General features: G+C 32.3%; 2 protein-coding genes across 7 annotated transcripts; both read right to left on the reverse strand.

Moving 5' to 3' along the window:
- Positions 1-1,569: 1,569 nt before the first annotated feature.
- LOC111702036 (uncharacterized) lies at positions 1,570-17,893 on the reverse strand. Of its 3 annotated transcripts, none has more exons than XM_023473560.1 (21): positions 17,773-17,893; positions 15,539-15,595; positions 15,191-15,285; positions 14,924-15,020; positions 14,730-14,853; positions 14,034-14,119; positions 13,742-13,823; positions 12,737-12,814; positions 11,965-12,061; positions 11,525-11,629; positions 11,262-11,370; positions 11,043-11,101; positions 10,922-10,979; positions 9,892-9,938; positions 8,753-8,800; positions 7,416-7,496; positions 5,612-5,642; positions 4,747-4,803; positions 4,348-4,439; positions 3,180-3,289; positions 1,570-1,713 (listed from the first exon to the last, which is right to left on the reverse strand). In XM_023473560.1, exons 1-21 carry the CDS (start codon positions 17,803-17,805, stop codon positions 1,676-1,678), a joined length of 1,584 nt encoding a protein of 527 aa, XP_023329328.1. In that variant the 5' UTR covers positions 17,806-17,893; the 3' UTR covers positions 1,570-1,675. The 3 variants fall into 3 exon arrangements, with proteins under 3 accessions (XP_023329328.1, XP_023329327.1, XP_023329326.1); XM_023473559.1 differs by having other exon boundaries at positions 15,530-15,595; XM_023473558.1 differs by having other exon boundaries at positions 15,191-15,309; positions 15,530-15,595.
- Positions 17,894-20,883: 2,990 nt separating this feature from the next.
- LOC111702043 (uncharacterized) lies at positions 20,884-23,517 on the reverse strand. Of its 4 annotated transcripts, none has more exons than XM_023473567.1 (5): positions 23,241-23,517; positions 23,063-23,146; positions 22,908-22,988; positions 21,883-22,012; positions 20,884-21,028 (listed from the first exon to the last, which is right to left on the reverse strand). In XM_023473567.1, exons 1-5 carry the CDS (start codon positions 23,303-23,305, stop codon positions 20,972-20,974), a joined length of 417 nt encoding a protein of 138 aa, XP_023329335.1. In that variant the 5' UTR covers positions 23,306-23,517; the 3' UTR covers positions 20,884-20,971. The 4 variants fall into 4 exon arrangements, 2 of the variants coding, with proteins under 2 accessions (XP_023329335.1, XP_023329336.1); XM_023473568.1 differs by having other exon boundaries at positions 20,884-21,037; positions 23,241-23,504; XR_002765334.1 differs by lacking the exon at positions 23,241-23,517 and having other exon boundaries at positions 20,884-21,037; positions 21,849-22,012; positions 23,063-23,150.
- Between the last annotated feature and the right edge of the window lie 2,379 nt (positions 23,518-25,896).

Consider the following 25,896-nt stretch of genomic DNA (forward strand, 5'->3'; position numbering starts at 1 on the left):
TCCAAACCATTTGTATGTTTAGGCCGCTATAGTTCGAAACTTGTGTATGTTAAGACAACATAGTTTAAACCATTTGTATGTTTGTTTAGGCCACTATAGTTCAAACCATTTGTATGTTTAGGCCGCTATAGTTCAAACCATTTGTATGTTTAGGCCGCTATAGTTCAAACCATGTGTATGTTTAGGCCGCTATAGTTCAAACCATTTGTATGTTTAGGCCGCNGCAAAAAATCAGCCTCCTACGACAATTCTAAGTTATGTTTAAACACTGTTTAAATTTTCCGGAGAGTAATACGTTTTGTGGCCCCCCCCCCTTTATCATCTTGATTATAGTTAATCAATGTTTCTCTACTTTTTATGTTTTTAACGATTGATAAAAACTTTTTTACTTCTAAAATTATTATTTATTTTTAGGTATATTTCCCCTCCCTGAAAGGTCCCCCTCTACGCTACTATGAAGATAAAAACAATATCCGAATATATCTTCATAATTAACAATTTTCCGACATTGGACATTTTTAAGAACAAATAAACTCTATAAACACACTTTCATCTTTACCCAAAGTTAGTTTTGAGATGAAAATTAAAAATGATTTAATCATATGTTTAAAACCTTAATTATGATTTGTATAAAAATAATATTATTTATCGAGTTATAGAGATGACCGACTCTTTATTCATTATTGTTCTATTAAAGGGACTGTAGTTTGAAGACAGAATGCAAATTAACCCTCCTTATAAAAGAGGGAAATATCAGATTCACAAGAATACCATTGAAACCTATATCTGTGAAATTATGTAATGTAAGATACCGTCGTTTGTCCAGATTATTCTTAGATTTTTTTTTGTTATTTTGAAGCCAAGAAATGCGCAAGCCAATAAAAAAATAGTTAGTTTTTCATAAAAAAAAGCATTTACGACTAATTCATACTTGATCAGACAACGCAGTGAATGCTAACACTTCCAGAAAGGATCACTTGAAATTACAATTACAGTCTCCGTTACGTTCTTATGATTTATGCAGGGTGTCCCACGAAATATGTCGGTAGCAAACTTAACGTCATTTTTGATATAATTTGCTGCAGTTTTTTGTCGACCTAATTTTAGAAATAAAATAATAATCTCAAAACATCCCCAGTCCTGGAATTTCCAAAAAAGGTTATCTGCATTTTTTTGTGCTTTTAATATTACCCAAGATATGAGAAGACCAACTCGACCAATATGATTCTATGTAACAAAATTAAAATCTGAATATAATTCTAAATATCTGTGGTAATATTGACTGCACAAAAAAATCAAACTACATTTTGTTATTGCCAGGATTAGGAGAATGTTGTGGCTGTTGTATAAAGAATCATACATGTTAAATAAGGTTTAATACTGAATGTCGCGTATAAATTCCAGGATTAAATACGACATTAAAGTCGTCTTACTATTGTCATGTTTCGTGGGATACACTGTATATTCCTACAATTTTCTTTATACACAGAAACCGCAATTGAAAGATGAAAATCTATAATTAGATAACAAGGCTTGAAATTAATTCTTTCCGAATATAATATTCTATCGCAAAGTAAAGGTATTCTGTATTTAACTGTAGTACATATACTATTCCATTCACATTCTACTTTACTTTATACTATACTATAACAAGAGAAAATAGTTATTTCCAATTCTAACTGCAGGTTGGATAGGTCCACGGATAGCTCCACCCTGAAAATAGTTAACATGAAGAACGACGGAATTAGTTGGTTTCTTTTAGCCTATATTTTATTTCAGAGTCAAAAAGCGAATGTTTTTTAACAATTAATTAAATTTTAACAATTGAACACTTTGTATTTCTTTTGTCCTAATATATGAAAAACTTGCCAAAAACGTTGATTTTTGGATCGTTTTTGAACAAAAAAAATATTTAAAAAATATTTACTCTTTTTACACTATGCCAAATGTTGACCCTGGAGGAGAATATGGGGAAAAAATCAACCAACTGCACATGACTAGTCACCATGAGGCCTCATCAAATGAAAAGAACTGTCTTCTTCTTTGAAGTTAGTGTTCGCGAAAAATGAAAGGGTGTAAAGGCTTAGCACGAAAAGCGCTTTTAATCGTTACTAATCTAACTTCTATCAATGATGGCGAGAAGGAAAAAATTGTTAAAAACGACTTATACCGAAGAAGTCAGCGTCCATACAAATTAAGAAAGTTGCAACATACAACTCCGTTCGAAAAAAAAATCAATTTAATTCCAAAAAAAACATTCAGATATTAAAACCAATAATCATCCATGATTTTTTTTGACATATTCGTATACAGTTGATATTTCATAATATTTTTTATTTTTTATGATCTGATAGTTACCCTTGAAAACATATATTCCAGTTTCAAGGATTTTTGATAATAAAGACGACATTTTCATTTTTTCCCAGAAATGTTCGAAAATCCAGTGCAAGCGAAATATTATTTTTTTAAAATCAAAAATAATATGACATATTAACCATTAACGAACGCATCGAAAAATAATCGAAGACTATTGTTTGTAATATCTAAATGATTTGTTTGGAATTAAATTGATTATTTTACGATCCAAGTTAACTGTTGCAACTTTCAGAATATATATGGACGCTACGTTCTTCAGCATGATCCGGTATAACAATTTTCTCCTTATAGACGCAACAGAAAGATGTAAGGTTAGTAGCTATCAAAAGCTCTCATTTTTTGCCGTAAGCCTATACCCCCTTTCGTTTTCACGAACACTCCCTTTAAGTGACCCTGTAAATATATGGTTTAAAACCTTTATCTGATCCATAATGTGAACAGTGGAAGATGAATCATTGTTCAACATCAACGCTTTATTCGAGGATACCGTTGTGAGTGGGACTCAATAAATGTATTCATTTGGAATTACGACCTTAGTCCCTTAAGGACATAATGTCAGTGCTTGGTGATAAAGCCAATTCTAGGCAATATAGAGGGTCAGCTAGAGTTCTCAGACGTGGTGAGACAAATTAAATTCTGATATTTGTTTTCCATTATCGATAATAAACCCCGAGGGGTTCTAAGTGTATCTCTGGAAAAGCAAAAACTATGATTTCCGGGAGGGTTGGCGGTTAGCTCTCCTCCCCCCCTTGGACAAATTTATTTGCACGCCCCTGGGTGAACAAATCTTCCCTAAAAAATACCTTGCTCAATCCAGAATTGGCGCATACACAGTTCTAATCCTAGAGAAGGTCGCCACATCACACACTCTGCCATCCCCCTGGTATACTCCTTGATCTCGTCCATCACCCAGCTAAACAATATAGAATAGAGAGTGTCCAGTTAAATAATATATAATATAGGGTGTCCCATTAAACAATACACAATACAGGGTGCCCCACTAAACAACACAGGGTGTCCCACTAAACAATACAGGGTACCCCACTAAACAATACAGGGTGCCCCACTAAACAATACAGGGTGCCCCACTAAACAATACAGGGTGTCCCACTAAACAATATAGAATAAAAGTGTTCCACTAAGCAATAAAGAATACGGGGTGCCCCACTAAAGAATATAGAATACAGGGTGTCCCACTACAATATAGAATAAAGGGTGTCCCTGCTAAACAAACTAAACAATATATAATACAGGGTGTCCCACTAAACAATATAGAATACAGGGTGTACCAATAAACAATATAGAATACAGGGTGTACCAATACACAGTATAGAAAACAGGGTGTCGCACAAAACAATATAGAATGTAGGGTGTCCCAATAAACAATATAGAATACAGGGTGTTCAATGTAGTTTTTTATTGTAAAGTTTAAGATACAGGGTGTCCCAAAAAACATGGGAATTCAGTGACGAATTCGATATCGTCTTTTCAAATAATTCTTTGATTTAGTATAGTGATACCTACTGAGAAAGCTGTAATCTGTAAGAGTTTCGTCTGCTATGTTTACATTTTGTTTGTTTATGTTTTGACTGCATTCGGTTGTACTTAGTAAAACAAGAAAATTACAGTATACAAACAGAGTAAACTTGTCCGTATTCACTGTTCATCTTGCGGAGACATTATAGACACATCTTTACAGTCTTTTACCCTTTTCATAAAATAAACTCTAGCAGACATAATAATATTATGGCTTTTAAAATTAGGTATTACAATGCTAATTCATAACAAAGACGATATCGAATTTGTCACTGAATTCCCATGTTTTTTGGGACACCCTGTACATGGTTAAACCCACAAATGATGCATATATCCTATATTTAGTGCAATCTTGTAATGAAGAGATAAATAGTTAAAACCGAGGAATTTTCTTGTCTTTTCTCTAAATATATATTCTCTACTCTGTGACTGTACCTCTTCTGTTTCTTAACAATGATTTCCCCGACACCTAGTTCATTCATCATCATATCAGCCAGCTCCCCCAGGCCTTGAAGTACACCATCAAACTGTAAACAATAACAAATAAACAATTCATTCGTCATGATATATGCTAGATCTTGCAGTACACCAAACTGTAAACAAAAACAAATAAACAATTCATTATTAGTCATTAATCAGTAGTCAATTGTCGAGTATATATCTTTACATGGATTAATGAATGGATTATTGAATGGATCATTGAAAAGATCAACGAAATAAATCATTGAATGGTTCAAAGAATTGATTATTGAATGGATCAATGAATGGGATTAAATAATGGAATGACAAATGAAAGGATGAATGAATAAAGGAAAGGATGAATAATTGAATTACCGAGAATGTAGTTTCTCTCCATTCTGAATCTACACTGAAATGTTCAAGCACTAATCCCTGAATAAGGAACATTTCCTGATATCTTTTACATCTGAGAAACAATATTAATGATACTATACTGAAATTTGTAAACACTAGGCGCTCATCTTCTATTTCAATTGTGAACATGTTATTTTTGTATACATTGTAAAACAAAACGAGAAACAAAAAATTTCGCAGATTTTCAAAATTTTCAAAAATCGAATTTTGTTAGAGGCCAATTTTTGAAAATTCGATCATCCATAAACCTTTTCTGGGGTCACGCGAGGTCCCACAAAAAAATTGGGCCCGATTGGTTTAGTCTTTATGGCGTTTATTGAATACAAACAGACAGACAAGCAAAGTATATATATATATATAGATAGTTATAGACAAAAGAAGAAAATTCTACAATTAAGCTAAGTTCTCACAAATTATTATGACTAATGTTACTTAAAACTAAAATCATCCAATAAATACTACGCCTATTAAAAAAATTATGACTTATGTATACTTTCGTTAGAAAATGTGCACAACTTTAAATTAGCGTTTCTAACGAAATTTGACAAGTGACTAACGTAATTCGTCAAAAATTGCGTTAATTTTCTCAAAATTTTCGTTAAAACCGTTGTCCTTTCGAGATAAAAATCTAAAGTTAGAAAATTTTTGCATAAAACAAACTATTTTGAATGAAAATTTTCGTTTTCGTCCTCATTTTCGTCTCGTTGGCTGAACGGAAATTTCGCAAAAGAGAGTGAACGAATGTTTGGAAACCCTACTTTAAATAGAAAGAAATTGAAAATAAGATTTAATTTTCGATGTTTGGATATTTTTTTTCACGTTATACCTGAGTTGTATTTCTCAGAACAACAATCATCCTTCACAGCAGGAACATTTAGTAACAGTAGGACAACAGACGGACAACAGGGAGAACCAGAAAACTCTGGAGGAAGAAGACGACTCATAAATTCAAGTTATGACAGTGCAATTTTGCAATTGTTGGCTGTAAACATTCATTACACAAAGTAAGTGATTCAATAAGAGTATGGTAAATCTTATTGCTTTGTAACAACATCAAATACTCTTAACCCTATTTATTCTGACGTCTGGTTTCATGATTACCTGGAGGGAGGTCAAATTGACCCCCCTCCTTCTATTTTATAATTGTGATACAAATCTATACAATTTGATACGTTTTTGGAAAGCACTTAGGCTCAACTTCAATAATCTGCAAATAAATGGCAAATTTTCACAAATCCAACTATTAATTGCAAAATCTAGTTATTAAGCAAAAAATGTGCAAAAACGTTTGCAAAATTTTTAAAACCTAAATGTGTATTCAAGAAAAACTGAAAATGTGCAAATTCCCTTTAAAGGCGTAGCTGTGCAAAAATCTGTGCAAAATTTCTTTACAATTGGTAAAATGAGGCATTTAGGAAGTATGCCTGAGGACTCAGGCAGTAGGTATAAAAGACCAGCTTTTAGCCTTAAGTTAGAAAAGCCAGAAAATTTGAGCTTCCTAGCTCAAATACTTTTTGAGTCATCGCAAACCCCCCGGATAAATAGGGTTAAGTATGGCTTTCATGTCGTCTTCCTATTCCACAGTTTTCTGGTTCTCACTGTAGGACACAGACTATGCAGAGGACATCAGGCTAAAAGGACATTTGGACAACAAATGAAAGGTCCTTTATGACGTATATGACGTAAAAGACAATTTAGGACAGCAGACAACAATAGGCCTAATATACACCTTCAGGATCGTTTTTGTATCGTTTTTGGATCTTTTTTGATTCACTTTTGTTTTGTTTTTTTGCATAAATTTTCTGTGAGCGTCAAAATTTGGCAAAGTGGAAGAAAACCTAATGTTTAAAATAAACAACAATTTGGAAACAAACAATATGGAAACCAGAAAACAAATTAAAACTCGAAGAAAAGGGAAAAAATAATAATTCACAATTGCATCACCGGCATAGAGAAATAAGAAACAAAAGGTCAATTGCGCAACAATTAGTTAATTGGACGTAAAAAAAAACATTACAAAGCACGTAGATATAAAAAAAAAATATATGAAAACACACAAGAAGATGTTAGACCACAGATGATAAAGACAAAAAGCAGCAAATACACATATTGCTCAAATCGTTGGATGATCCGAGCCGGCACAACATGTACGTATAGGAATTCAGTCGTACTGTCAAATCTGGACTACCCAGTGTAAAATCGACCATGTACGTTTTGGCAAGATCACAATGAAGGAAACAGACATGAGACAATTCAGACATAGACATTTATAGGACCAAGGTACTAATGCAAGGAAAGATATTTCAGAGGTCTACAAATTTTTTGGGCGGAAAAGTAAGCACAAGACGGATGTCGAAGCCTGACATGGAATCCATTTTCACACAAATAATCTATGAAATATTCTGCTCATAGTTCGAAACTATGATTTGAATTATCAAAATTTAATGCTTTTAACCTCCTTGAATACTAAACGAACACTAATGCATCTATTCTTTTTTACAAATTCCGCCCAGAGAGAACTGGTTTCAATATGTACACAGAGTATACGCTACTGCAATTAACTTTCCTTGCATTAGTACCTTGTATAGGACAATAGAAATTATTGAGAATTTAAAGATTTAGTTCCGTTCCTTACGACGTTTTGTTTGAAATCAATATTAAAGTCTCCTCCAGCTTTAACGGGGAATATTGATAGAAAAACTCCTTTTTTCCTGAAAAAAAAGAAAAATTTTGTAAAGTATTTTTTTTGTTCTTTTTTTTAAATAGGGGGCAACTTGCTGAGGAATGGCCAGTAAAAATTTTCTTATTCTTACATCAATACAGCCTGATGGAGTAAACCTTTTTTATTTTTATAAACTTAAGACTATTTGATCTAATACCACAGATCCAAGACAATAGGTTGCAAAGATTTATTAATTAGAAAATTAGAGTTGTTCGTTTCCTGAGAGAATTAAAATTGTTCCTTTAAAAAAACAATAAAAATTTATTAACAAAGATGTTATATGTTATAAGTTAAAAAAAAGGTTATTTCACAGTTTAGACCTTGTTTTTTTCTAATCCAAGATATTTCTTATAAGATATATTTCTAATCCGGTATATTTCTAATCCGACATATTTCTAATCCGATATATTTCTAATCCGGTATATTTCTAATTCGGTATATTTCTAATCCGATATATTTCTAATCCGGTATATTTCTAATCCGGTATATTTCTAATCCGACATATTTCTAATCCGATATATTTCTAATCCGGTATATTTCTAATCCGGTATATTTTTCTAATCCGGTATATTTCTAATCCGGTATATTTCTAATCCGGTATATTTCTAATCCGGTATATTTCTAATCCGGTATATTTCTAATCCGATATATTTCTAAGCCGGTATATTTCTAATCCGGTATATTTCTAATCCGATAAATTTCCAATCCGGTATATTTTTTTTGTCCGACGGATTAAGAGATACAGGATCACACACAAAGAATGAAACTTCAGAGAAGACTGTACGAAAATTCTTCTGTTTGTATATGTAAAAGTATGGCGCTTCCTACAACTTGTTTCTTTTAAATCATTTAATAAGCAATTGAAAGACTATAATTAATGCAGATTGGGATTATCATATTTTAAAGAGTTTTAGATCGTCTTTACAGTCTCATTCTTTATGGGTGACCCTGTATCTCTGAGAAATCGCAAGTTATTGTTTTTACAAGTGTTCACTGTGGATATCTCAGGCGTTGAAGTTAATTTCCATTTTAAACAAAAGTTTCAACCTCTACTTATATTCTTTGAAGAAATTGAGTCTCTGTCACAAACTCTGATTTTATAATCCCTTTATCTTTGCAACCCAATGTCGTAGACCTTTGATGTTTCACTTTGATGTTACTACTTATAGATGGCAAAGATATAGGGATTAGAAAATTTGAGTTTGTAGCAAAAACTCAAATTTGTTTGGTTGAAAAAAGACTTACATTTTATATTCTCCAGTCATCCAAGACAAAGGCAGGGTTGCAGTAACTCTATCCAAATAATTTTATATCCAATGGGTTTATATCAAAATAATGGATTCATTCATTGCAAATAAAATTGAGACTTTTCCAAAAACTCTGAGTTTACAATCCCTTTATCCTTAGACCCCAATGTCGTAGCGTAGACCTTAGATATTTCAAACTATTAATTCTGTTAGATCAAATATTGAAAGTTTGACATATCAAAAGTTTACACCATCAGGTTGCAAAGATATCGGGTTTAGAAAATTTGAGTTTGTGGAAAAGAGTCAATTGCTTTGTTTCTTTTTTCCCTTTACGGAGTTACCCAAAAAGGATGAGACTTCATTTAGGATTCATTGAGTCTTTTTTCTTACATTGATGGATCACTTCTGCTGTATACTTGTTTATATTTTTGCCAAGTCTTTTCATTAATATTAATCATTAAAAATGACTTTACTTAAACTTAGTATTTATACATCGTGGAAACGTTTTATTTGTCTCAAATTTGTCCACAACACTGCATACTCAGTTTAACTACCTTACATAGTCTGTCTGTCCCTTTAACAAAATCCAAGTGCAACCCACAGAGAATTCTTTTTAACGAGTTTCAGGTCTCATCCTTTGTGGGTAACCCTGTTGTTTAAAGAAGACTCCAATCTAGACTATAAGATATGAGGTCAAATTTTACAAATTTACTGACATAGCTTTGTGATCTCATAATTCCTGTTCAGTTTAGATTTTACATCTTACAGTTAGACAAGTAAACTAATTTCTAGTTTTCACCTCTTCCTTATTAGCAAACTCTATAAAAACAAAGTTCAGTTTGAAAACATACAAGACTTTAATTTAAATTACAGGGTGTTCCACGAAACATGACTTATTAGTGAATGGTTTTTAATGTCTTCTACCATATATTATATTATATATTAAAGATATTTCGTTAACACAATCTTTTACTCAAATATATTTTACTTTGAAATTAATTTTACTGTAAAATAACTGCCATGTTATATTTCTTATTAATGATAATTAATATCTTTTGGAAGAAGACATATAAAACTATTCACTAATTGTCATGTTTCATGGGACACCCTGTAGTTTAATGTAAATCCACAATATTCCTTAATGCGCTGTATTGAAGAGATCTATCTCTAAGTAATATAATGTTCTAAAATAAATTACTATTAAGAACCATAGTTTTTAACCCCCGTCCTAGTTACTTCTTTTTTATGCGTTATTTTGGACTAATTAAACTTTAATTTCATAGTAATTCACGGTTAAAATTGGAAAGCTAAAACTTAATTGGGTCTGAATATCTTAGTTGTTTTATATTTCTTTTCAGACTTAAATTAAAATTTAATGTGAAATTATTGTTTTTCGACTGGACATGGTTTACAAACGATTTATATTAGTATTCGTTTAATCAATTATCTAAAAGGGACTGTAAGCGTATTTTCAAGTGACCCTCCATGCAAAGATGACAATGCCCGATTCACACCGTTAGCCTTATAAAAGCTTAGTTTGTTCAAGTATAAATTAGATATCAATGTTTTTTTGATTTTAAAATTTGATTATTTTCTATTTTGAAATTTTCTACAAAAGTGACATGCGCATTTCTACTGCAGAAAAGCAAAGAGAAGTTTTCTAAAAAACGCTTTTCAACTTATAAAAAAAAATAAACTATCTACGATAGTTAAAGGGAGTGTTCGCGAAAAATAAAAAGGGGTATAGATTTACGGCGAAAATTAAGCGCTTTTTATTGCTACTATAATCTTACTTTTATCTGTTGTGTTTATAAGGAGAAAATTGTTAAAAACGACTCATACCGAAGAATGTAGCGTCCATACAAATTCTGAAAGTTGAAACATTTAACTCGGATCGTAAAATAATCAATTTAATTCCAAACAAATTCAGATATTACAAACAAGAGTCATCGATTATTTATCAACACATTCATATATATTTAATATTTCATAATATTTTAGATTTTTTTAAATAATATTTCGCTGGTGCAGGATTTAATTAATAAATATTATAAATGTTTTCAAAAGTAACTCCCTTTAAGATCAGATAAAAGTTATAATTGAGCATTGCCATCTTTGCATGGAGGGTCACCCTTTAAATTAAAAAAACTTCCATTTTATTACTTACAAAATCCTTGATTTTCTTTATATTGTGTAGGTACACGTTACACACTGCCACATTAGCTCTAAAAGATTAAACTACATGAAAAATTATTTTGGTAAATTCTCAATTTTGATTTTGTAAAAACCTGAATACTCGTTTTCTGAGATCAAATTCCAAAGGGAACAGCGGAAGAGGATCTAAAGCCTACAAAAAAGTATTTTTCTGTTGATTAACCGTTTTAAATCTTAAAAAACAACAAATGCAAATGTTTAGTTTTTACGACTTACGAGCATAAGAAACAGTAACTAGCCACTGAATTTTGAATTCATTGCAAAACTGGCCCCAAAGTTTGGAATTCTTCTACCTGTCTCAGTGGACTTGTATTGTTGGTGAGATGTGATAGAATACTCTCCTTAAAAACCTTCTCAACTGTTCTCTCCGCCAGCCTATCCCGGTAGAGTAAACCTCCTTGCCTAGTTTAGTACTTTAGTTAATTTTCTTCACGCTAGATGTCTCTTAAATTAAACTTTATGTTAGATAAATATGTTGGGCTGGGCATCTTTCTGTTATTCAGTTTGTTAACCAACTAAGAGAATGTGTTACTAAAAAACGCTGATAGGATATTACCTGTTAATTATTGTATTCCAGTCCTGATCAGGGTGCAGCTCATTCAGTTGAGGTTCTTTAGGGTAGTTGGAGTACCTGGATCCACAAAGTAGCCCTGGACTCTCCCTACAACATATCATACGAGGAGGGATAAGACTAGAAAAGAATATATATACACAGGGTTTCCAACCCTGGTGTTTTTAGCTCTGTCGGTTTTTTTTATCAAGAACGCAACCTGTTTTTTAAACCTAAAGATTTAGGCGTTTCTCTGGTTTTTTTAAATTTTGGGATTGAAATAGAAAAGATAAATTTAAATCATATTATTATCACAGAACAAACCTTTGTATTTTCAAATGTTAGAAGTAAAAAAGTATTATTGGTGTTCTGTACTAACATGTAACATATTTATTTTAATATGCAATATTTCCTGCGTTATAGAAATCTTTTTTTTAAAAGAATACCTCGCAATTCCTTCAGTGATTAAGGTAACAAGAGCGTTCTTCTGATTCTCAATAACAATTCGTCCGAGCACATCAACGACAGTGCCCAATATGGATCCTAAGTATCAACGACAACGGTTATTACGTATCACAAACATCAACGACAGTGCCCAATATGGATCCTAAGTAGCAACGACAATGGTTATTAAGTATCACAAACATCAACGACAGTGCCCAATATGGATCCTAAGTAGCAACGACATTGGTTATTAAGTATCACAAACATCAACGACAGTGCTCAATATGGATCCTAAGTATCAACGACAATGGTTATTAAGTATCACAAACATCAACCACAGTGCCAGCTATGGATTCTAAATATTAACAACAGTACACAATACAATATTGATAAAAACATCAACGACAGTGCTAAATATGGATCCTAAACATCAACGACAGTGCTTATTATAGATCACAACCATCAACGACAGTGCTAAATATGGATTCTAAACATCAACGACAGTGCCCAATGGGAATCATAAACATTACCAAGAGGGTCCATTATAGGTCCAGAATATCACCGATCATGAATTATTTTCATTTTAAATTGTTAGTACCGATCAAATTGTTACCATTAACTGTCAACTTGGCATAAAAGGGTCACTTGAAATTACGCTTACAGTCCTTTAAGCTTTTTTTCATAAAATGAAGCTGTCTTTATCCTATATTCTAAAAAAGTGTATATACCTATATTCTAAAAGTGTGTATATATATATTCTAAAAGTGTGGATACCTATATTTTGAAAGTTGAAATGAACATTCTCATATTGAAGAGGAAAGCTGATCCTTGTAATCACTGCATTGTCTTTATCTAAATATAATTCTACATATTATATATTATATCATATACATATCTCCGGGAGGGCTAAATAATAGTAGACCACATTTTGGAAATACCAAGACTAGGGGAATTTTGTGATTATAACACAAGCAGGAAGACGAAGGAATGTCGCAAATTATTTTAAAGATTTTTAAAGACAAAAATTAAAAATCATCTCACTGATCATTCAAAGATCAATATCTTGTCTCCGTGTTTACCTGAACAAGCCTCTACTAGATCAATATAGTGTCTCTGTGTTTACCTGAACAAGCCTCTACTAGATCAATGTCTTGTCTCCGTGTTTACCTGAACAAGCCTCTACTAGATCAATATCTTGTCTCCGTGTTTACCTGAACAAGCCTCTACTAGATCAATGTCTTGTCTCCGTGTTTACCTGAACAAGCCTATACTAGATCAATATCTTGTGTCCATGTTTACCTGAACAAGCCTCTACTAGATCAATATCTTGTCTCCGTGTTTACCTGAACAAGCCTCTACTAGATCAATATCTTGTCTCCGTGTTTACCTGAACAAGCCTCTACTACATCAATATCTTGTCTCCGTGTTTACCTGAACAAGCCTCTACATAGATCAATATCTTGTCTCCGTGTTTACCTGAACAAGCCTCTACTAGATCAATATCTTGTCTCCGCGTTTACCTGAACAAGCCTCTACTAGATCAATATCTTGTCTCCATATTTACCTGAACAAGCCTCTACTAGATCAATATCTTGTCCGTGTTTACCTGAACAAGCCTCTACTAGATCAATATAATGTCTCCGTGTTTACCTGAACAAGCCTCTACTAGATCAATATCTTGTCCGTGTTTACCTGAACAAGGCTCTCTAGATCAATAACTTGTCTCCGTGTTTACCTGAACCAGCCTCTACTAGATCAATATCTTGTCTCCGTGTTTACCTGAACAAGCCTCTACTAGATCAATGTGAAGTTCACAAACAATTCTCACATTCTTCATTGAGATTGAGAACTTCTGAGCTCCCTAAAATATTAATTGTTTGTTTTAATCAGAATGTACGCTCTGTACTTCATGAACCCCCTGTACTTCCTGTGCTCTCTATACTCCCTATACTCTCTGTATTCCCTGTATTCCCTGTACTCCCTGTACTCCCTGTACTCATTTTACTCCCTGTACTCCCTGTACTCCCTGAACTCCCTGTACTCTCTGTACTCTCTGTACAACATGTAATACCTGAGAACTGATGGTAGAAGCTCCGACCCATGACCAGGCTCCACCTCCTTCTCCTTCCATCTTATAGAATCCATCCAACTCAAGCTCTAAACACAACCTGGAGACTAGAGAATTCAAACCTCCTCCTTTATCATTATACTAGCTTTAAAACCCAGTTTCAAATAAAAGCAACCAGAAATTAAAACGTTTTATTGTAACCTTAATAATCCATACAAACAAAGTTATAATTAATTATAACTATAACCTGGAGAACATGAACCTGTCCAGGTAAAAACTGTACCTGGAGTAGTCAAAAAAGCATGAGCTCTTTCAATAGATAAACTTTTATCTCTCTTAAACTGTACATCCATGGAGAACATGATCCTAGCGAGGTATAAACTGTACCTGGAGTAGTGAGGATAGCATGGGTTCTAACAATAGATAAACTTTTATCTCTCTTGAACTGTACATCCATGGAGAACATGATCCTAGCAAGGTATAAACTGTACCTGGAGTAGTGAGGATAGCATGGGTTCTAACAATAGATAAACTTTTATCTCTCTTGAACTGTACATCCATGGAGAACATGATCCTAGCAAGGTATAAACTATACCTGGGGTAGTGAGGATAGCATGGGTTCTAACAATAGATAAACTTTCATCTCTCTTGAACTGTACATTCATGGAGAACATGATCCTAGCGAGGTATAAACTGTACCTGGAGTAGTGAGAATAGCATGGGTTCTAACAATAGATAAACTTTCATCTCTCTTGAACTGTACATCTTGGAGAACTAATCCAGACATGCCTTGAACCCACATATCCCAAAAAGTCAGGTTGACCTAGTAAAATCTATTTTTATATCTGTAAAAAATAAACGAAAAAATGTGCAAAATTTAGGAAATTGTGTACCTGGTAACCTAGAAGTGTTCTGGATAGTTCCACTTTCTCTCCGAGTAGAGGACTCAGCTGAAGCGGTTCAATATTCACTCCGTACAATTCTTTCTCCCTAGTTGTATCGTTGTTGTATTTGTATCTGTATCTGCATCTGTATCTGCATCTGCATCTGCATCTGCATCTGCATCTGCATCTGACCTGTACCTGTACCTGTACCTGTACCTGTACCTGTACCTGTACCTGTACCTGTACCTGTACCCGTACCTGTACCTGCACCTGTACCTGTTAACTGTATTTATAAAATCAGCCCAAACTTGGTTAAGCATTGCCTCCCAAACTCCGTCTCTCCTGAGTTCAGAGGAATAATCATATTCATCCTTCAAACAGTGAGACCCACTAAACTATGGAATAGATTGACGACTATCAGACTATAATCTTTATTAGATGAAATAATATGAATATTAATATGAAGCACAGCAATTGTGCATTGTGCAATGTTTTATTTCACTTATTAAGTTGGTTTTTATGCTGTGGGTAAAACGTTTTGCTTTAAAACGCCTTTAATTATACATAATCTTGCTTAAATGTCGTCTTTCTATTGCACAGTGTTCTAGGCCTCACTGTAGAAACCTCGAGCTCTTTGTCATCCTCAATATCAGCTTCAGCAGATTGTGCTGGGTTGATCACCTGAATTAAACAAAACATTATATTTAACAAGACACAGGGAGCACACCTAATCTCCCACTAGATGGAGTTGATTTATCTGGTTTACCATCCAGTTTTACCGTCTATAGGAAGTTTTACATCACTATAATATATCGTCTTTGTTCCAAGCGTGATTGTTTCGTAAATATGATTTTGTAGTATCGAATTCGCAGTCAAACATTTAACACCGAAAACTACTAGTCCTGGGATTTCCAAAATGTGGGCTTCCATGTTTTCACCTTCAAAATTGACGGAGATATTAGGAAAGTTGTCCAGATTCCAGTTAATTAAAAATCAACAAAACTGTTTAAATGTTTAATATCTCCGTCAATTATAAAGATACAGAGAAGGTATAAGACCACATTTTGAAAAGCACTTTATGTCATTTCTCAATTATGGGAAATCAAAGACGATATTCAAGTCGTCTCTCAATTCCCATGTTTATTGGGACACCCTGTGTAACGGGAAAAAAATTATATTCTGAATCTCTTATTTTTGGCATAAGATACCCAGACAATAAAGGCTCAGAAAGTTGTCACTGAAAGCCGTAATTTGAGATTTTTATAAAAAATATACATAATTTGATAAAAAAAAATGTTCTACGTGTTTTTCCTGTAATGAAAGACATTTTTAAATAAAGTGGAATATAATCCCAAAGGGAAATCCAATTGTGAAAATAACAAGTAAGAAACCTTTTGGTCCCAGATTACCTACAGTGATAACTAGAAAACTCTGAAATAGGAAGACGACTTATAGAATCAACTTTAAACAGTCCAATGAGACGAAGCAATTGTGCAGTATTAATAGACACCTATTACAAAGTTAGTGATTTAAAAAGTGTCTAAGAAATTATTTGCTTTGCTACAACATCAAATACACTTTAGTATTGCTGTAATGTCGTCTCCTTATTCCATTTTTTTCTGGTTATCACTGTACATGTAAGGGCCAAAGATTTCTACCAAATAGAACAAAATTGATCTACGATAAATTCAACTGAAGTAGTTGAAATTGAAGTTTTAAAGCAGAAACTTGAAATCCAGCTTACAGGGACATATTAGTGAGGGTTACTGTGAACCCAACCAAGGGTTCTCAAATTGTTTATAGTACCATACAGTTCATTGCGACCAGCCGTTTGGCCGGCTCTTCGCAACATATATACGAATGTCTTTATCATATAATTTATTATATAATAATTATTATACAATATAATTTTAGAATAAAGTGTTTATCTTACTGTAAAATATGTGCAATTTTATGTGGTCTTCATTTTCTGTTTTTACACTTTGTTATTTCATCTTGGAAACATGTCAGCTAACGTGATAAAATTATTTTTCCCTGTTATATTTGACACTTGTGACGTCGTGTATAATTGGTCCATTTCTCTGTTTTCACCTTAATTGTTCTTGCAAATCTATTTGGGTTTAATTAAGCTTGTAGTACAATTAAATAATCAGTCATGTTATGTTTGAACAATCCTATAAAAATTCAGACTGCAAGGTTTCATTTTTCCAATAGGACTGTACGACTGCTAGCGGGCCTTTTTTATTATGGTATTGAAAACATAAACAAAGTTTTCACATAAGCATCACTTTTTATAACTTAATATTTAATTTTTTAACAAAAAAGTGACAAAAATATCACTATGTTTTTGGATAGATACAGATGGCGCAAAGTAACTGAGTTTCTGCCACAAATAATGATTTTCTAATTCTTACCCTTGCATCCTGATGGTTGTAGACTTAATACTTTTTGATCTAATCTAACAGATTTAATAGCAATCAAAGCTCTACGACATCAAATTGCAAAGATAGAGGGATTAGAAAATTTGAGTTTATTATTATATATTATTTATATTTCATTTAGTAAGGACAATATTTTCGTTTACTTTGTCTATACACTTACCATCGTAACCATAAAACTGTGGAAGGAAGACGACCGTTAGACTCAAGTTTTAATTTTAAGTAGTCCAATAAACATGGAAACAATTGTAGGGTTCTTAGAATTGTAAATAAGTTGATTTTTAAGCTAATGGTAAAACTATTTGCGTTAAAACAACTAAAATATATGATTGCTTAAATGTCGTCTTCCTTTTCCACAGTTCTATGAATCCCACTTTATAGTTTAAAGATTAAAATTACTTAAAGAATATTTATTTTTACCAGTAAATGAAGTAGAAGGCAAAACAGAAACATTATCCCTCCTCAATATTCAGTTTATAAATGATGGTTGACAATAACTCTTTTCAGGTCATTCCTGCATACACTATACAGATTTTGAAATAAGAATCATAAACTATCACAAAGGAAATAATGACTCGCTACAAACTCTAATCTAGACATATACTTTGGCGTGTATTTCTGACTGTTTGTTTGTTTGTGACCGATAAACGTTAAAACTGCTGAACCGATCGGGTTCAAATTTTGATTGGGACCTTACATAACCCCAGGGAAGGTTTATGGAACATCAAAATCGGAAGGAAAAAAATCCTGGAAAATATGTTCTTTTATCGACAAGAAAAATCCGCTAACATTTTTAAATGATTTAAAATGGCCCAGAGCAACAGTTAAAAGCTAAAATTATTTCCTGTAAGCGCCCTAAAAGCCTGAATTTATAAATTCATTAAATCCTGTCCCTGATATGGGTGTAAACCTTTTATATTTCAAACTTTTGGACTATTTGATCTCACAGAACCATAGTTTGATATTTCTATGACTTCGGGTTGCATTAGAAAGTTAGAGTTTGTGGCGAGTGCTGACTTTTTATCTAAAAATGTACAAACCTTTTTGTACAAATTGTGCAATTATACACATCACAATACCAAATATATTAATTTAAAACATTTTCAGAAACTCACTTTGTAATAGATTATGTTTTTGACTGTTTTCAGAAAATGCATTTAAATACGCAACGAATTTTTAAATCATAGATGAGCGAGTAAATTGTAATTATTTCTCACTTACACTTTTTAACAACGTAAATTAAAATGCCCCATTACCCCCTTCAAAATAAAATCTCCTTTGCCCTGATTTCTACCCTTTATAAATATCAAAATTTTGGAAAGGTCAAGGAATTCTATGTTTATAAATCTGCCTGTATAAAGTTAATGTGTATATGTTAAATAATATGTTTATACTGAATCTGTAAGATCCCTGTGAAGAGCCCTCCGGCGTAAATTGTTTTGCCAGGTGAGCATGAGAGGAATAAGATTTGGGTGAGAAACATAGAGAATAGAATACATAGAGAGGAATTTACTAGAAAAAAGTGTAAAACGGCCATTTTGGTGTACTGTTTCCATACTGCAGGTATACTTCACAGATTTATAGAAAATCTAAAATTATTGTTAAAAGAAAACCAAATTATGAAATAGGCTTGTTTCTTAATTGACCAATGATCATTTCACATAGACTCTATGCCTTCCACTTTACAAACGATGATATTCCGTTATAACTATAAATCAAATGATTTTTTTATTCACCTAATTTATTATAAAGTTTATTTAACAGTTTAAAAAATTCGAAATTGAAATGGGTAGTCTAGGGAACATACTGTATTAATGTACTCAACTGCACATAATTTTTGAACATTTACATGATTTGTACACTTTCAGTCCCTTTCAGGCTGAAAGGGACTGAAAAAGTTCATACCGAGAGATTCTGTTAATTCCTCTCTAATATATATTCTATTCTCTATGGTGAGAAAGCTGAATTAAGAGAAGGGAACTTTTAAATCAAAGGAAAAAACGAAAATGGGTTCAGAAACTATCGTTTAATTTACATTCCCATTCCTCATTGTTTATACCAATAAACTTTTTAAACCCGACTTAATTTCTTCATTTTTAATCAAAAGTAACAAACTCTATGCAGGAAACTAAAGACTGAAAGTAGACGAAATCTTGAACAGCAGATACTATTTGGTTAAAGAAATAATTGATGACCAGAAAATTGATAAAATAAATGAAATAAAAAATAAAAAATAAATTAATAAAGTACGTATATGGATTCTAATCTACAGAAGACAGAAGAATATATAAAAATAAGCCCAGGACTAGGATACAATAATAGAAAACTAGCAAAATTGGTCGATTTTACAGGGAAACTATGTAAATGTTCGCTGTTAAGGTCGACCCACTAAACTTAAAATCTTAATACCAAGCTAAGAACATTCCCCAGTACAAATTTGAGGCAAATCGGTCCAGGGGTTCCTGTGGTATGATCAGACAAACAAACAGACAAACAGAGATTACAACTTTATCTTTATAGATAAAGGATTAACCACAAATAGAGGGAAACATTGGGATTAGGGCTGGGAGTGTTCCTACTGTTTAAAAATTGTTTATAGTTCCGTTTCCGTGTCTTATAATTTGTCCTGCTATTTTTATATAATATAATCGTTACCCATTCACGATTTCTAAAATATCTTCCATTAATGCTGTACATAAAATTAAGATTGATTACGGACGTAATTAACTTGAAAAAGAAATGAAAATATATTGTTTTAAGGAACGAAACGTTCAGTTCTTAGCTAAGAACTAACGGCTAACTATAATTGTTGGTCCGTTCTGTTTTTAAACTAACGGATTTTGAGGTTTTGCACCCTGCAAGCTGAATGTCTCACACAGTTTACGAGTACAATGCTCTGAAGGTTATACTCGGAGCAAGGATTATCTAATATGTGGATATGAAACCAGGTAAAAACCTCCTGCCTAAATTACTTTTAGCCGACATCTCTTATTCGGTATTTTCTGAAAATATGAATAGAGAGACATCTTGTTTGCTTCCTATCTCCTCCTACTGCCATGTCTGTAGGAAATACGCAAATTCTCTACTTCCAGTGTTGCTATCGGAGTCTTGTTGATCAAAAATAAATTGTTAAGTAGGCACGAAGGCATTTTCCATGCATGTATATTGTAGCATCCATTGTTGCTTTTAGTAACCATTTAAATTATTGATTATTTTCAACAAAAAAAAAACAGAAGAAATATTATTTTTATTAAAAACATGCATGTACTGCATTGATTAACCGAATTCATTAGGTTATTTAAGGTTAAGTACAATTTTTTACCATATACTAATATTACCAGTGAAAGAGAGAAAAAGGAGAGATATCTGATTTTAAAAACTGATTTAAATTAAGTTCATTTATTTAAAAGTTTCTAGCTCATTTAAAAAATAATAAATCAACTTTTGTTTTTGTTTGAACAATAAAAAATCAATATTTCGCATGTATATTTTTTTTATAGATGTTCTCTGCTAAATATTTTAATTTTGATATTGGATCATGATTTGTTTATTGTATTTAATATGTGATTTAATGAGTTCTGGGAACAAAAAGTTTACATTTTAAACATTTCATCAATAATTATGAATAGAGAGAGTTGAGAGTTATAACTTGATGTCTTTGAACTGGAATATTCTCCTAGATACACTTCTCAACATTAACTTTATCTCCTGCCGGGGAAGGGGTGATTAGTACCATATACTCGAAAAATATTTTCTCCCATTAAAGGGTGTGTAAACATAATTTCAAGTGACCTTCCGATTTAAGAGGGGCATTCGCCAACTCACATCGGTTCCCTTTAAACCTTTAAGTGATCAAGGATGTCAAACATATCCATTATCCATATTAATCTACTTAAAACGATTTACATTTTAAATACTTTGTTTGCTAGCTGTTGTATATTTAAGAAATATCAATAGTTACTTTCTAGAAGTCACAGAAAACATAAATTTACTATTAAATGTTTGAAACCCGCTTTTAACGTGATACAGACGATATTTTCAATGGACGCAAGTAATTAACGGATCAGTTCACACTGTACACAGCGTACAAGGGTTTTTTGGAACAATTTAACAGATTTACATGCAGCGCTCTCTCTGCTCGATGAATAGTTACAGGTTTAAAATTCACACTATACACAACGTACACCGAGTTTTTTAAACAATTTAACAGATTTACATGTTAAAGTTAAAGGTTTAAAGGGTACCGTTGTAAATCAAGCAATACCCTCACCCTGGGTTACTTGAAATTATATACTTACCGTCCTTTTAAAATAATTTATGTTCATGGAAAAAATTGTATTTCAACAATGCCCATTGAATTTACGCTTAAAAACGGCTTGATATTTAAGTTTTCAATAGTCCGTCAGACATATTTTTTTAGTAAATTGCAATCCTTCAAAACGCAAAAAAAAACACTTTAAATGAAGTAAAATTACATTAAAAGGATAAAGTTAAACCCTGGATTTCTAATTGTTAAGTTGACAAAGGTTCCTCAGGTGGACAAATAGTCTGCAGGTATTCTGTTATAGCAAGCCTTTTTACATTTATACAGGCAGCAGGCAGGCTCCATTCAGGCAGTAGTAGGCATAGAGAGAATAGCAGGCAGACCAAACTACCTAGGCTACAGGGACAGTTATTAAATTATGATCTTAAATGACGAAAATTAAAGTCTTCTTTTGGAATAAATGTCCCTTAATATATATTTTTCGCGGGTTATTATATATAATATCAAATAAATTCCCTGAACTATATATACCAGGGCGAGATGCAATCGATTTCTCTTTTTTGGTCTATAATTTTATAGGTTAAATGGGGATCGAAAGTTACAGATTACTGGGATAAGGACTGAACTGTTAAATCCGCGTGCAAAGCAAATCATACTTTGCAGGGATGGCTGCCCTCCTTTGTAAGGGAAAGAGGCTCAAATGTATTCCATACTCCTGGTTTTCAGCCCAATTTTTAGCATGTTAAGAAAGTTTGATTTTGTTATCCCGTAGGTCCTTTGATAAGACGCGCGAAATAACAAAAAAAAATAGAAGTTTGGACAATTCAGCTTGTAAAAATCACAAACAAATAAACAAACAAAACCGGCAGTATTCAATTTATAAAACAAATTTTATCAGCAAAATTTTTAGGTATTCGCACGACTAGTTTTGCCTTAGATGACGACATTAAACGGTCTTCGATTTATCCAATTTGCACTTCATATAACAAATAATCTAATCTAGTGCTGAGAGGTACGAGTATTGAAAAATACTGAAGAAATAATTTATCTAAATGTTAATGCGTTTATAAAATAACTTAATTATGACTTCATCAATACAAGTGAAAGTTTTTAAATGTATAGGAAAAAGAACAGGTTCCTTTACTAAATAAAGATAATATTGTAAATAAAAGTATAAGATTTAAAATTGGTGCTTTAAAATAGAAAAAAAATTTAATTGGTTACAATTTTAGTTCCTGAATTTTTATCTAAGTTATTGAATAAACGAATGAATAAAATTCTAATTTTTTACCAAAATATTGTCAGTACAATAGCACCAACTAACGACACCATACAGAACTGGTTCAGCTTGTCTTCCATGTACAAGGGTAGACTAATAAAATAAATAATCAAAATTCTAAAAAAAAATAATAAAAAACGTCAATTTTATTGTAATTATAAGCTTACTTGTGATCAACGTTTGTTGAGAACTTTTCTGTAACCTTTGTAAAGAGAAGTACTGCCAAAATAAAAGAAGCTAGAAAGGAAACGCTGAAAAAAATAAAAGTAAAAAACCGGAAAATGGGCTTCACAAATACGTTTATATTAAAAGTTGACACAAATTTAAATGTTTAACCATACTTGCCTGTCAATTACAAGGGAGAGTGACAGTAGGGGTTTGTTTAAGAGGCTGTTAACCGGCTGAACCATTTTGATTTTAGGAAGAAAAAAATCAGAATTGCGGATTTTTCTCCAAATGTTGACGCATTTTCATGGTTTCATGCCCAAACAAAAACAGATTTCCATAAAACCTTTTTTAGCAGAAATCACAACTCAAGGATCAGAAATATTTTAGTTATTATTATTTGTTGGCTGCACGGCAACTTTCAAATACTTGAGTTTCGTTTGGTGCATCTTAAAGTCACACTTTTTTTAAATCGAATTCTTTTAATGCAAATACCATCATGTATAATAAACCATTACTTCACCGTTCATAAAAATGAAAACTCTTATAAACAATACAAGAAAACATAAATATTTTAATAAAAAAAAGATCTGCTAATTTGATTAAATTTCAATTTTTCTTTTTTTATTATGTTATTTTAACAAACATTTATCATATCAATTATTTCAATTTTAAACTCCTCCTCCGCTCTGAAAAAAAAATGTTTTGTAATCAATTTTAATTGTATAACTAAAATTTATTATATTTAATATTTATTTTTCATATCAATAATGATATTAAATCATTTAAAAACAGTTAATATTTACTTGATTATATCTATATAATAAAACAAGACATTCGTATATATATATATGTTGCCTAAAGCCGCGCCGGCCTAAAGGCTGGACCGATTGGGCTGAATTTTTTTCTGGACACTCAGGGGTGGCCGCCGGCCGGGTATTTTAATAGGATACAAAAAATTTGAATTTTTTCACGGGCCTTTCAGCTTGTTTTAAATAAAAACTTACTTGGAATCAGGTAATATAGGGTCGGGATCCTAAAAAATATAAATTAAAAGATTTTTCCATCGTTGGAATTTTTTTTTTAAAGATTTGATTTTTTACCTTGATGTCCGGTTCTTCTTTGACATCGTGTACCTTTCTCCAGTGCTTGTTGAGCATTGGCCGACTTCTACGAAATTGTTTTTTTATTTCTCCACTTTTCTAAATTTAATTTATCCATTGCCAGTTTTCCAAAAAAAAAATTCACTTCAGACAATCTTATTTAACCAATATCTCAGGAAAGGGCCCATATTCGAAATTTCTTATTTTTTCAAAAAATATTAGTTCACAAAATTACACTACAGTTGAACCCTAAATAAGCCATACATCGAAAGAAATTATCACATGTTGTATTCTTCACTTTCTGATAATGGAATGTTGCAGAAAGTTTTTTAATTAAATGATTATATGGAGCTCTTTAAAACTGTTCCCGGATATTCATGGATATTTATTTATTTCCGCAAATACTGACATCTATGTAATATAGTATAAAATCCATTGAAAAATTGTCAAGACGACATTTGATAAATTCTTTAGATGCATGGCTCATTTAGGGTTTAAAATACATATTTAAAATAAAAAGACTTGTCCCCCGAAGTCCTTAACAGTTGTCTCTATATAATTCCCGAAATAGCAAATTTTCTCGATCCCAAAAATATTATTGCCAACTTTAACATATTTTTACCCAAAATGAATAAAAGATGACCCTACGGCCCACTGTGTTTTATTTTTGACATTTGTTTTGCCCCCAGGCCCCAACTCCTAAAGAAAACTCAAATTCCACTACAACAATTTTCAATAAAAGCTCAGATTCTTTTAATTTTTGTCCCCCAATCTTTAAAAATGCCCCCAAACTATTTTTTTAGATAATGCCCCAAAATTAAGAAGTTTTGCCACAAACCAATTTAAAAAGAAATGTCCTACATATATTTTGAAAATGCCTCTCTTTTATGCTTTATTTCATATCATGAATTTCCATAAGGAGAGGGGAGGGGGGCATCCACCCCTGAATTTTAATCTGCATAAAGTAGTAATTTTTATTTCGATGTCTATTCCTTTGTATGTCCGATCATAAACCATGCGAACTGATTTGCCTCAAATTTTGATTGGGAAACTCGATAAAACAACAGGAATGTTGATAGTTTGATATTTTTAACAATTTGTGAGTTACGTTTCCAAGCAAAATTGGGTTCAGAGGCTAGTCTTAATATTTCTCCATGTACTGTTTCCTACTACCATATTCCCTACTACCTGTTTTCCCTACTACCTGTTTTCTCTACTACCTGTTTTCCCTACTACCTGTTTTCTCTACTATCTGTTTTCAATACTATCCGTGTTTCCTACTTCATGTGTTCCTTACTACCTGTGTTCTCTAATACGAGTGTAACAAGCTACCAGTGTTCCCTACTTTCATTGTTCCCTACTTCCAGTGTTCCCTACTTTCATTGTTCCCTGCTTCCAGTGGTCCCTACTTCAAGTGTTCCCTACTTCCAATGTTCCCTACTTCCTGTGTTCCCTACTACCTGAAAGTTGAAGAGCAGGAAATGCATGAATAAGGTTTCTCCTGAGTATGAATTCTAGTATGGTGGACTAGTGTGGCCTTGTACCCAAATCTATAAAGAAAAAATTTATGATTTTCTTCCGGCATTGTAAGACAAAATAAAAAAGTATATAAAAAAGCTATTTTACATACCATAAGATAAAGAAAAAATATTAAAAATATTAAAAAAAGGGAAGAATCAAGGAAAACTTTGTTATACTATCACTTCCTAAACTCAATTTTAGCTCTCGGGATC

This window comes from Eurytemora carolleeae, unplaced genomic scaffold (genome assembly GCF_000591075.1).
Source record: "Eurytemora carolleeae unplaced genomic scaffold, Eaff_2.0 scaffold478, whole genome shotgun sequence".
Lineage (NCBI taxonomy): Eukaryota > Metazoa > Arthropoda > Copepoda > Calanoida > Temoridae > Eurytemora > Eurytemora carolleeae.

Excerpts from the sequence above, each read along its gene's own strand:
- LOC111702036 (XM_023473558.1), bottom strand. The coding sequence starts at position 17,805 with ATGTTTCTGTTTTGCCTTCTACTTCATTTACTG. Across the intron at positions 15,596-17,772 it reads GCCTTCTACTTCATTTACTG|GTGATCAACCCAGCACAATC; the intron begins GTAAAAATAAAT and ends TGTTTAATTCAG. Across the intron at positions 11,102-11,261 it reads ATACAAGTCCACTGAGACAG|GCTTTAGATCCTCTTCCGCT; the intron begins GTAGAAGAATTC and ends ACTTTTTTGTAG.
- LOC111702043 (XM_023473567.1), bottom strand. The coding sequence starts at position 23,305 with ATGGTTCAGCCGGTTAACAGCCTCTTAAACAAACCCCTACTGTCACTC. Across the intron at positions 23,147-23,240 it reads CTCTCCCTTGTAATTGACAG|CGTTTCCTTTCTAGCTTCTT; the intron begins GCAAGTATGGTT and ends TATTTTTTTCAG. Across the intron at positions 21,029-21,882 it reads AGACTATTTGTCCACCTGAG|GAGAATATTCCAGTTCAAAG; the intron begins GAACCTTTGTCA and ends AAGTGTATCTAG.